Genomic DNA, 12,700 nt, shown 5'->3' with positions numbered 1-12,700 from the left:
CTTTAAGGGTGCCCGTTGGGCATTGCAGCGCCGGCCCAACGAGAAGCAGGCTCAAATGATGAAGCATGACACCTAGCTTGCTGGGTGTGTGAGAGCCCTGGTTTCAAATGGAGGAATTCCCCTCCTATCTTCTACCTTTCTTTGACCCCTGTTTTCTTCTTTTTCTTTTTTACACCACCAGTCATAATTACCCTGGTGTCTCATGGTGAATAATGTTTCACCAAGGAACTGCGTATACTTCTGTGTTTCACTGAATTTAGGGCAACTACGCTGGACCTAAATAAAGCCCCACTACGTCTCCCTTTTTTTGTTAACATGCATTAATGTGCGCCACATTTGATGTAAAACAGTGTTTTGTTACATAACCCATGTGAATAATAATCCATAACAGTGTTTGCCTGTCAGTCTATTTTTGCCTCTTAGAATATCAAGGTGCAGCTGAAAAGGTTAAAGACATAAATACACATAAAAAGTCAACTCACAAAGTCTCTAAGTTGTGGAGTCCATCAAAGCATTTGTTCCCCATAGAGTCGATGAGATTGTTATGGAGATGCCTGCAGAAACATAATGAACACAATCAGGAAATATCGACTACGCAGTGGAGAGTAGAAAATGCGAGCACGGATAAGTAATTACCTCAACAGAGATAGATCAACAAATCATCATAGCATCAAATAATCCATAAATAATCCATATTAAAATCATAATAAACTTGGTAAATATTCAAGTAAATATAAAAATGTAAAACTATTAAAACGAATAAGCTCATTTTGGGGATAATATCAAACCTCTGTGCATTGTTCACCGACGATATGCCAAGTTTAAAAAAACTGTCTATGTTGTGGTATTTGCGTACGGTGTACAAAAATAAAGTTATCAAAATCTTGGATTCCATTATTGCTTAAAGTGCATCTATTGTAAGCTAATCCATTTCATACCCAGTTACACCTTTCAATGAAAGGGCGTTTACCTTCAGCAATAATATACTTCTAAGTACTTTAAGGTTGAGAGATAATTCAATATAAGGCTGCATTCTTTGTTACCAAAGCAGTATCCACAGTGATGTGTCGAGTTGCCAAACTCCCATTCACTCTCACACTCATTCTCACTCATTGATTCACACATTCACGTTTATACGTTTCTCACTCTTACTCTGACTTATTCTCAATTACTCTAACTCACTCCACCTAATTTTCTCACATTCTAACACTTCCTGACTCTCACTCTTAATCATTCTCATCACTCACTCAATTGTGGACACTAGTACTTTCATTCACTCATTCTCACTTACCCAAACTCACTTTCTGACACTAAATCTAACTAATTCTCGCTCAGTGCCTGCCACTGACTCAATCCCTTTCACTCACACTCACTCATACTGACACACACACACTCTCTACAGAAACAAACTTCCGCCCACAATCATACACACAACATACATTTAAAAGCACTATTTAAGTTACCTTAGAAGCCAGGAAAGGTCATCACGTTCTAGCTCCTGATGCTTCATGTTTGTATTACACTATTAGTGAATAATATGCTTTATTTATTATTAGTATAGTAGAAATGGCATAAAACATGGATGATGCAGCCTCAACACTCATATGGGCGAGCGCCTAGTGTACTTGGCACTGATGTTGCCATCTCTGAGGCCAGGGGTCGCTAAGGCAGTGCCAGAGGTCACAAGGGGCAAACCAGGGGCAGTGCCCCTAGGCCTGTGGAGGTCTCGAGGCAGTTAAAATTTCGGGGGCCCCCTCGCTAATTATCTGCTAATACCCAATGCACCAGATATGTTTACAAACTGATAGCTGCCATAAGATGAACTTTTAAGAGACAACCTATTATGTGAATTCGATGTCTCTAGTTTATGTACTTTACGTTGTTAATGGGTACTTTACATTAATACAGTATTTTCTTTATAGAGTCTTTAATGTAAAGTTTTAATTTCTTTGAGTTGATTCAATTTTTGTTCTGTCTTTTGAAAACAATATTTAAGAAAGCTTGATTGTAATTTTCTTCCAAGATCAAATCAATAATATTTTGATCCGTTGACAAGGAGCCCCTAAAAGGAGTAAGGCCTATAGGCCGGTGCCTACTTTGCATATTTGGTAATCTGGAACTGGCCAGAGGCTCAGCGGCAATCCCTAAATGAGGTTCATGGGTTGCCAGAGAGTGCCCAGCAGGTTGTAAAACATGGTGAAGATTTTTCTGGAAGAACCTGTATGTACCCTTCCCTCTAAAAGTTTCATTTTTCATCAGTTCTCTTAGGCAACCCTCTAAGGGCGGCTCACAAAAAATACCCTAACGGATCACCAAAGACAGGCACACAACAAAAGCACTCAGCCATCAATATTCAAGTCTCATAGCTTGAAAAAAGCTGAAGATCTCAATGCAGAGTGTTTACAAAGTTTTATCTCTATTTTATTGAGAAGCATCAGTAGTTATACAGGATATATGTTATTGCACATGTTAAAGTTAAATATTTTTGTTTTAGCAAAGGAAATTAAATGTTTAAAGTGCCTGTGCCATAGGGGACCGTAGAAGGAGCCAAGGCTTTGCCACCTGCTGGGATGTACAGTGCTTGTCCCTTAGATAGTATTAGAAGATTTTCTGAAAATGAGGGTATATTTTTGCTCTTTCTATTTTTTCTTACTTAATGCTCACTCGTCGTGCACATTTCTTATTTCTGCTCCTAAATCCTTACTTTTTGAGGATTTTCTGTGAAAAAAATCTGACCTGGTTCATAAAATTTAAGCTCATCTAAACATTTTTGTAGCCCTTTCGCATTTAGATCGAAGAAAATTATTAATTTTAACAAGCTGGGGGAAACTCGAGCACCATAATTTTTTCACAGCTTCTGTCAATCACCTCTGTCAAAGTCAATCGATAAGTCGACAAAAGCCCATCTGACGTACCTACCCCTTAGGCACACGTATCTATCGATAATGGATTGTAAAATGGCTATATTGTCTAGGGTTGGGCAATTTTATTTAGAGCCTTAGTGGTCAAAAACTGTTATTTTATTTCCTAAAACCCAGGATATTAGAGCCCTTTTGATAATTTAGAATAATAATAGTGCCTGCTTATCAGCCAGGAATAAAACCCGATTTATAACAATGAGCAGACAAAGGTGCCAAATAATTGCCCAAAGTTTGGGCTCCCTTTTTAGTACTACTATTGGGATCTACTCAGGACCAATAACCCTGAGTATGTGGTTCCATGAATAAAATGAGCTAACAATCTTGTTGAGGGAGACTCAAACACAAGGGCTGGTAAGGTGCATTGTCCCTTGGACATAGGAAACAAAGGCTTCAGTTTCTCTGGTGCCATACCAAGTCGATAAATAATCTATCCACATCAAAACCTGACTCCTGATTTAGGGCTATCCTTGATGTAGGTTTGGAAGTTTCATATTTTTGTACAATTATCCACCAAAACATCCTATATTTCTAGACACTAGTGCTTCGTGCAGCTAAAACTTGTGAGCAGCTGAATTGCCTTTACAGAGCAGTCCGATATGTTGCCCTCCTCTTCTTCAAAATCCCAGTTATTTTAGCTTGCCTAGGGAAATGTAGCTGTCTTCAAATGAGACCATTAATTTTTGCAGACGTGTTCTGCTTAGCCCTATCCCTGATAATGCTGGTATGTCCCTTTGGCTCATGCTGCTTGGCTACAATTGTTTCTACAATTTTCTTTAATACAAGACTGAAATTCCTCAATAATATGACTTTCACAGCTGTTCCGGGAATCAACTACATTAAGTAACAAATCTTGAAAGGATAGTATAATTCTTGGGCTCCTGCATATTTGATTACAACATTTTGTATCAAAATGTGTCCACTAAACATGGTTCCACTGTGCTAGTGCTTCTAGGTACCAAATACCAAAGAGCAAGGAGGTCTCCTTACAAATCCAATTAGGGACAAGGGGCCAGATGTAGGTCGGTCGGTAACGGCCGAAAATCGGTATTTTCGGCCGTTACCGACCAGTATGTAAGAATTGGTATGTAGGGGCATATTTTTTCAGAATCGGTAAATTTACCGATTCGGTAAATTTACCGATTCTGTAAAATACCGAATCGGTATTTTTACCGATTCGGTAATTCCCAGATGTAGGTGGGACTCTTCTGAGTCCCAAAGGCCCTACAAATTCGGTATTTTAACACCCAATCCAATTGGGTGTTAAAATACCGAATTCAGGTGTGCATGCACACCTAGCCATGTGACAGACAGACATACCCTTAGGGCATGTCTGTGTGCCACATGGCGCACATGCCTATTTTTGGGGTGCCAGAGGGTGTCAAAGTGACACCCCCTGCACCCTTGCCAAATTCGGTATTTACCGATTCTGTAATTACAGAATCGGTATTGCCCATGGATTCCTATGGGCTTCAAGGCCCATAGGAATCCATGGGCAATACCGATTCGGTATTTACAGATTCGGTAAATACCGAATCTTAACGATTCGGTATTTACAGAATCTGTAATACCTACATCTCCCCCCTTCATATTTGCCGACTCCTAAATACCGAATCGGTAAAATTCGGTATTTAAGAGTCGGTAAATATGAATTACCTACATCTGGCCCCAGAGGTAAACATACAACAGAACAAGTCCCTATATTTCCACGATATGGGAAAAACTTTGTAATGCATCCACTAATTACTCAAGAACCCATTGATGCCACATTCACATATACGAAAAAAACGTATATTAATTTTTTTTTTAAATACAATCAATTCAATTATAAGAAAATTGTACAATTTATTCCATACAATACAATATTTTGCACTGGAAAAAGTGCCATACAGTTACAGTTAAAAATGTGTCAATCCACATGAACAATAAAATAGAAGTTGTCGACGCAGTGTTTAGGTATTTGTATTAACACCTTCATCAGGACAAAATTCTATTTAATAAAATAAACATACAATTAGTTACATCATACATGTACTTCTTTTTAACACTTTTTTTTCTTTCCTAACATATAGTATTCGCACTAAACATTATCTAAACATGGTTATAACTATGCTTTCAGGCACTTATAGTTACTCTATAGATTCAAAATTAAGTGGTTCTTGGTTCTGAGTTTCGTGGAGCCATTTTTAATCAACAAAAAACTGTTTGAGAGAAACATTAACTAAATGTCACAAAAGGCTAAATTACTAATGTGCATACCTTATTAAAAACTGGGGTTATTTCAACCTCTATATTCAATTTGAGGTTATTGTCATTTTCGAACCGTTTCTTTGGAGGTGCGCTTCCAACTCAACATCTTTAGGAATTTCAAGTGCCTAATTTGAAATGTTAACGTTTGGTCACTGACAATTAGGACCCAGCTAACGTGTTTCTTTCCCATTACTAAATTCATAATTGAAAAACAGACCATAATAATGCATTATGATGTAATCCAGGGGGTATATAGACATAAATAGTAACTATGAATTGCATTGGCACGTTCAGAAAACGATCTACAATTTTATCTTAGACCCTGCACGCCATTACTCAAGTGGGTAAAAAAAAAAACTGCATTATTCCCAGACAACAGGATAGCAATGCCTCCACATGCATGACCACCCTTAAACTTCTCGCAGTGCAGTGGCCAAATAGTAGTCCTCTATTTTAACAGTTTCAGCTGTCCTGCAAGAATCCAGAACAGGATCACTACATTTTGGCGAGACAAAAAGAAGAGGGAGATTGTTGCGAAGTTTATGACCTCGGCTATTCAAGACCATGCAATAAAGGTATCTCATTGCCGCTTGGGATAGAAAGCTTTGCACCAGTCTGCCGGAAAATTATTGTGCTTAGACTATCTTACAATGTTGTTTCTTGGAAGTGATGTGTGGAGCTGCATATAAGCACCACCCATTTTATGTTATGTTATGTTAATTTCGATTTATATAGCGCCAAATCACCAACAGGTCTCTTAGCGCTTGCTTTGGGAACCCGTCCTGGCTTTCCCTGCGAGATAACCCCTACTGGGCATCCCCAAGGTGAAGACCAGGCATCCCATCGCAGTGGGGCCATAGTGGAGATTAAGCAAGCTATTGCCCAGAGTTGCAGAGTGTGAACCCATGATTCGAGTAGGCACCGAGGCGAGAATTATCGAGTCCGTGGACATTTTGAGCTCAAGACCCTGCCGCATCGGGAATTGAACCCTGGTCCCAGGTCTGACCTCTGCATCAGGGTCTGCCTCCTCTAACCAGTGAGCCACACTTCTCCATGCGGCTGATACCAGTTACTTTTTGGCTGTCTGTGCCCCCAGACGTAGAGCCTATTAGCAAATTGGTTGGGAAGAACAACGTGCAGATTTCTAGACAATGGATTTCGTTTTACATTGAAAAAAGGAGACCAATTCACAGAATGTGGAAGTGGGAAGGTCGAAAAGGAATCAGCAGTTAGATAGAGTATCCACTATAAAGAGCACTACCGATGGGAGCTAACTTGTTGTTTTGATGGATACTTTTAACCAAAGATTCCTCACATTTTTGATTAGATACCAAAGCAGTACCCTCCCAGTGGTGAGTCTGTGAGCTGGCTCACATCAAAACGTCTAGCAAGACCAAACGGGCAAAGAGTCCTTCTCAAAGGACATGGCAGTCCAGGCAGTAGTGCTTTGTGAACACATGAAGGCACATTCACAGAGCAGCTTCACAAATAACTAGAACAGGCACTCTATGTGCCAACGCTGTAGTAGCAGCATATGCTTCGTTGCAATTAGTCAGTGAGCCTTCTGGGCAGTGCTTATTGGCTGGTGTGTAGCAGAATTTGATACTGAGCATGATCCACTGAGAGATGTATCTCTTCTCCACTGCCTTGACTTTTTTCCTTCCACTGAATCCAATGAAGAGCTGATTGTCATTGGCATGATTGATGCAAGAACTCTGTGCCCTCAGTTGATCTAAATGATGAAGCCATTTCTCCTCCTTGCCAGACATTAAAAGAAATCACTTTTGGAAGAATGGAAGCTCAGGTCCTCAAGAGCAACTCATCGGGAAAAAAAGTCTAATATGGTGGATTATTGGAAAGGGATTGAAGCTCGCTCACATGTTGCACTGATGCCATGGCGATTAGATGAGGAAAACTGTCCTGAGAGTGAGAAGCTGCAATGTCCAGTGGTGTAAAGGTTTAAGGATGTACATAGTAGAAATGTGAGCACCAAATTCAGGTCTCACTGAAGCATAATGATGGGATTAAGCAGATATGCATGTTGCAAACCTTTAAAAAAATGCACCACAAATGGTGATTTAAACAAAGAAGGCTGATCCGGCAACTACAAAGAAGCTAAAAGAGCTGACAAGTAACATGTCACTGTCCACAATGCAGTAGTGAGTTTATAACGGGGTATACCCTAAGAACTCCCTGACCTGGGTCAGTTATATAGATACATAAACATTGGTCAGGGTCTATTGATTATAACAGAGATTATATCATAAGAATCTTAACACTAATGAATTATTTAGAATTCCTTCTGTGCAGTACAAAAGCATTTATTCACACATTTTAGTGTTCAGTATAATTATTATCATAAAAAATATCAAAAGTAGTATGAGATACGTAAAATAATCAACAACTATTGGAGCATCATATCAGATGTAATTGAAGTACCAGACCCCCCTATGCATGCGTTCAAAAAAGCTAAAAGCATCAGAGACCTTGTGGTCCGCTCTACGCTGGACACCCCACCAGCTCCAACTATACAAACAATGTGGAACCTACCTACCATTATTGGAAATTACAAATGCAGCAGTTGTAAGGCGTGTATACTGTGCATAGAAACAAAGGCTATCACGCATAATAATGTGACCATCAACTTGAAAACGCTAACAAACTGCAACAGCAATGGAGTGATCTACGCCATTTTCTGCCCATGCGGCTTGATTTACATAGGCCAAACCAAGCAGAAAATCAAAAACAGGATACTGCAACACTGCAGTAGAATAAGATGTCAAACGATGGGGGCGCCCCTAGTAGACCATTTTCTGGCAAAGACCCATACACCTGAATCTCTTAAATGGGTGGTCATTGAAAAAATTACACTGGGACCCAGGGGCGGGGATCTGAACTCCATCATGAACATAAGAGAATGTAAATGGATGCAGTTGTTTGATTCTGTGCAAAACGGATTGAATGAGATGGATGCCACCTTTTCTCAAATGGCTTTGATAAACTGTGAATAACCTCAGCTGTAATATACAGTAATACATGCTATGTAGATCTCCTTTACAAATGTACACTAAACATGTGATTAACATTTTAGTGTGTCGATATGTTATAAACTCCTGGCGCAGCAACAGAACACCCGCCAACCATGCAGCCCACAAAGACGCCATCCGCAACTACCACAACCTCATCAGGACCACCAAAAGAGCCTCATTCAAAGACCGCCTAGACAACAACACACACAACAGCAGAGAGCTCTTTAGCATCGTGAAAGAACTCTCCAGCCCCAGCTCCTGCACCAACGACATCCCGCCATCGCAAGCCTTGTGCGACACCCTCGCTACCTTCTTCCACCACAAAATCCCCAACATCCACAACAGCTTCAACCCCCGAATGAACCCGACGTACCCTATCACTACGAACACACCCAACCCCAACAACCACATCTCATCTCTCTGACCACATGGACCAACGTAAGCACCAATCAACACATAATCAACACCATGAGCACCATCCACTCAGGCTCCCCGTCGGACCCTCTCCCCCACCACATCGCCAACAAAGTCAACACCTCACCTACGCAACGCCGTCAACCTCTCCTTCGAAACTGCCACCTTTCCCGAGGCCTGGAAGCACGCAGAGATCAACGCCCTACTTAAGAAGCCCAAGGCGGACCGAGCGACCTAAAGAACTTCCGGCCCATCTCCCTGCTTCCGTTCCCAGCTAAAGTCATCGAAATATCCGTCAACACCCAACTCACCCGCTACCTAGAAGACAACAACATCCTGGACCCCTCCCAATCTGGTTTCCGCAGCAACCACAGCACCGAGACCGCCCTCATCGCCGCCACAGACGATGAGGGCGCCACAGACGACATCAGAATCCTACTCGACAACGGCGAGACAGCAGCCCTCATCCTCATCGACCTCTCCGCCGCCTTCAACACTGTCTGCCACCACACACTTCGCACACGCCTCTACGACGCAGGGATCAGAGACAAGGCCCTGGACTGGACCACCTCCTTCCTCACCGACAGAACCCAGAGAGTCCTCCTCCCCCCGTTCCAATCCGGAACCACCAAAACATCTGCGGCGTCCCTCAGGGATCCTCCCTCAGTCTGACGCTGTTCAACGTCTACATGGCTCCCCTCGCTCGCATCGCCAGACTACACGACCTCAACATAATCTCCTACGCTGACGACACCCAACTCATCCTCTCCCTCACCAAAGACCCCCTCACCGCCAAATCCAACCTGCACCTGGGAATGAAGGCCGTCGCAGACTGGGTGGAAGCAAGCTGGCTCAAGTTGAACACGGACAAGACGGAGATCCTCATCCTTGGGCCCAACCCCTCAGCATGGGACGACTCCTGGTGGCCCCCATCTCTGGGACCCCCACCGGCACCCACCAACCACGCACGCAACCTGGGGGTCATCCTCGACTCCAAGCTCAGCATGACCAGCCAAGTCAACGCAGTCTCCTCTGCCTGCTTCCACACACTGTGCATGCTCCGCAAGATCTACAGATGGATCCCGACGAGCACTCGGAAAACCGTCACCCACGCCCTCATCAGCAGCCATCTTGACTATGGAAACGCCCTCTACGCCGGAGCCCCGGCCACACTCATCAACAGACTCCAAAGAATCCAGAACGCCTCCGCATGACTGGTCCTCGACGTCCCAAGCAGAGACCACATCACCTCGCACCTCAGAGAACTGCACTGGCTCCCTGTCGACAAAAGAATCACTTTCAAACTCATGATCCACGCACACAAAGCACTCCACAAGACCGGCCCTGCCTACCTCACAGAGTCTCCTTCTACGTACCCAACAGGAAACTCCGCTCCGCCGACCTATCCATGGCCGCCGTCCCACGCATCCACAGAACCACTTCCGGAGGTAGATCCTTCACCCACCGCGCCGCCAAGAGCTGGAACACTCTCCCCCTCCACCTACGGAAGACCACAAACCTCCCGGCATTCAGAAGACTGCTCAAGACCTGGCTCTTCGACCACTAGCTGCAGCCCCCCCTCCCCCAGCGCCTTGAGACCCTAGCGGGTATGCAGCGTGCTTTACAAATCTCTTGATTGATTTATTGAGTGTTTCAGAAAGTTTGGCCTGGAATGGGTCGGTCTGTTGAGTATCGCACCAGGCCACCAATCTGTCTCAATCGCAGGTGTTTACCGATTTTGTTTCCTTTTGCGCCCGGGGGGGGGTCTCAGGTCTGCTGAAGGAAGCTGTGAGTCCGTCCATGCGTGTGGATTGTCTGCTGGGCAGAAAGGATCTGGAGAATACCATCTGGAAGGAGGTGGAGCTCAGGTCATACTTGAAGATGATGGGGTTGCCATGGACCACACGGTCCATGGCTGCCCTTGAAGGTGGTCGAAAAGACCTGGAGCCTTGAAGAATGGTCCAGGTACCTGCCATAAAGAGGAAGGGCAAGGTGTACAGGAAATCCACGCCTGAAATTCCCAGTCTGGGAGTAGGCTAAACCTGAGAGGGATGCCCCGATAACTACAGGGAAAGAAGTGGCTAAATTGGGGAACCTGCCTGAACTGACCAACTGGCAGCAGGCATTGGGTCCCTCCAGGGAAGAATTCTGCAAGGAGCGGAAAGAGTGCCCTACTTTTGTGGGTCTTCAGTAGCAAGCTGAGGCCCAGGCAGCTGGTGATGCTCTGGGCAGCACCTGATCTACTGGGAGAATGATCTACTGCATAGCGAGCCTAAGGTTCCTCAGTCTGATGCAATACATGTGTTGGTGGGACCCCACCACTTCAGGACTTTGATACTGGGTCTGGCTCATGATGTGCCACGGGCAGGTCATTTAGGGCAAGACAAGACCTTTGACAGACATGCCACCCACTTCTATTGTCCCTAAATGAGGAAGGCTCAGATGCATTCTATAGGTCCCGTCCTACCTGCCAGGTGAGTGGCAAGTCAGGAGTGAGGTGCAAGGCCTCCCTGCAAACTTTCCCTGCCATTAGTACCACTGTTGAGTGGGTTGGCATCAACATTGTGGGGCCTCTGGATCACAGGACAGCCATGGGCAACAGATTAATTCTGGTCTTGGTGACCATCTCACCTGGTAACCCAAAGCTATCCCTCTGAGGACAGTGACTAAGCCCGTCGTGGCCAGGGCACTGATAGGCATCTATACCTGTGTGGGTTTCCCCAAGGAGGTGGTATCTGACCAAGGTACCAACTTTATGCCCAACTACATGAAGGCCATATGAAAGGAGTGTGGTGTTACTTATAAGTGTTACTTATAAGTGCAACACTCCTTACCAACCTCAAACCAATTGGTTGGTTGAAAAATTCAACCGTACCCTCAAAGGCATGATTATGTGTCCACCCGAACCCACGAGGTGTAAATGAGACTTCCTCCTGCCATGCCTTTTCTTTGCCTACAGGGAGGTTCCACAGAAGTGGGTTGGTTTAAGCCCTTTTAAACTTCTATATGGACACCCTGTGAGAGGACCTCTCAGTTTGGGTAAGAAAAGCTGGGAGCAAGCTCCCAAGAAACCACCCCAGGATGTAGTTAGCTACATGCTGGCATTCCACAACCATATAAGGACATGAAACGATGGTCGACCAGAATGCCACTCTGGTTGTGTTTCAACCTGGTCAAAAAGTGTGAGTGATGATGCCAGTGGAGCCCCAGACCCTTGGAGACTGTTGAAAGCCACAATGCCCCTGCACTTGTACAGAATATTATAGAGGTGTCTGGATACTAAAATGTCACTTATGCTCAGTTTGAAGAACAGATAGAACAACATCCAATTCATACAAATCGTTCAATAGTGGGTGACCATCGTGAGACAAAATAGAGAAAGAGGTTTAGAATGTAGTCCGTTGCTGGTGTGAAAAAAGTTCGGTTTATTGTTCCTTTAGGTAGGCCAACACGTGTTTCATCGCAGGGAAACAGACTGCGAATCTTCAGGGCCTATTTATTGAGGTGTGGAGGCCACCTCGGCTCGATTAGTTCAAAGGGATCTTGTAAGGCGGAGTTTCACTGTGTGTGTGAACACACTCCGTAAGACCTGATAAGTCTCATTAGTATAGCACCCAAATTTAAACCGGGAGGAGAGGATTAACAGGTGACTCCCATCATGTAACGATGTCCATAAACAAAGAAAAGGCGGGTACACCTTTTCCCAGTAGTTCTCCCTCTTGAGTTTCCCGGCGCCGTTTTCCGAGGACGGTGGAGACTGTTGGTCTGGGACTTATGAGGTGATGGAGCGCAAGAGTGATGGCACCTACCTGGTATACCTCGACTCCTAGGAACCCTCAGAGGGTCCTGTATGTGAACCGCCTCAAGCCCCACGTTAAGAGTTCTGAGATTACCATGCTTCTGTTGCCTGATGATGGAGTGGAAGAGTATAGTGAACCTCACCGTGACCTCCTATCTTCCAGGGAGCAGGATGGGTCAGTAGAGGGTGTCAGCCTTCCCCCTACAATGGCCCACACCAGGCATCCAGAAGTGATGGGCCCAAGGCAGATGACCAAGCAAAGGATGTGAACTGAAGAAGAGAGTGGGCTT

General features: G+C 44.3%; 1 protein-coding gene across 1 annotated transcript in view; it reads right to left on the bottom strand.

The window, feature by feature from the left end:
* The window catches only part of LGR5 (leucine rich repeat containing G protein-coupled receptor 5), a 1,130,716-nt gene that overhangs the window by 814,619 nt on the left and 303,397 nt on the right, over positions 1 to 12,700 (bottom strand). Inside the window, exon 6 of the mRNA XM_078673922.1 lies at positions 483 to 554. Within this exon, the coding sequence (XP_078530048.1) occupies positions 483 to 554 (72 nt within the window). The remainder of the gene's footprint in view (positions 1 to 482; positions 555 to 12,700) is intronic.

Source organism: Lissotriton helveticus, chromosome 1_1 (genome assembly GCF_964261635.1).
Source record: "Lissotriton helveticus chromosome 1_1, aLisHel1.1, whole genome shotgun sequence".
In the NCBI taxonomy this organism is placed as follows: domain Eukaryota; kingdom Metazoa; phylum Chordata; class Amphibia; order Caudata; family Salamandridae; genus Lissotriton; species Lissotriton helveticus.
Note: the sequence above shows the minus strand (reverse complement) of the source record. Positions and strands in the feature narration are given on the sequence as shown.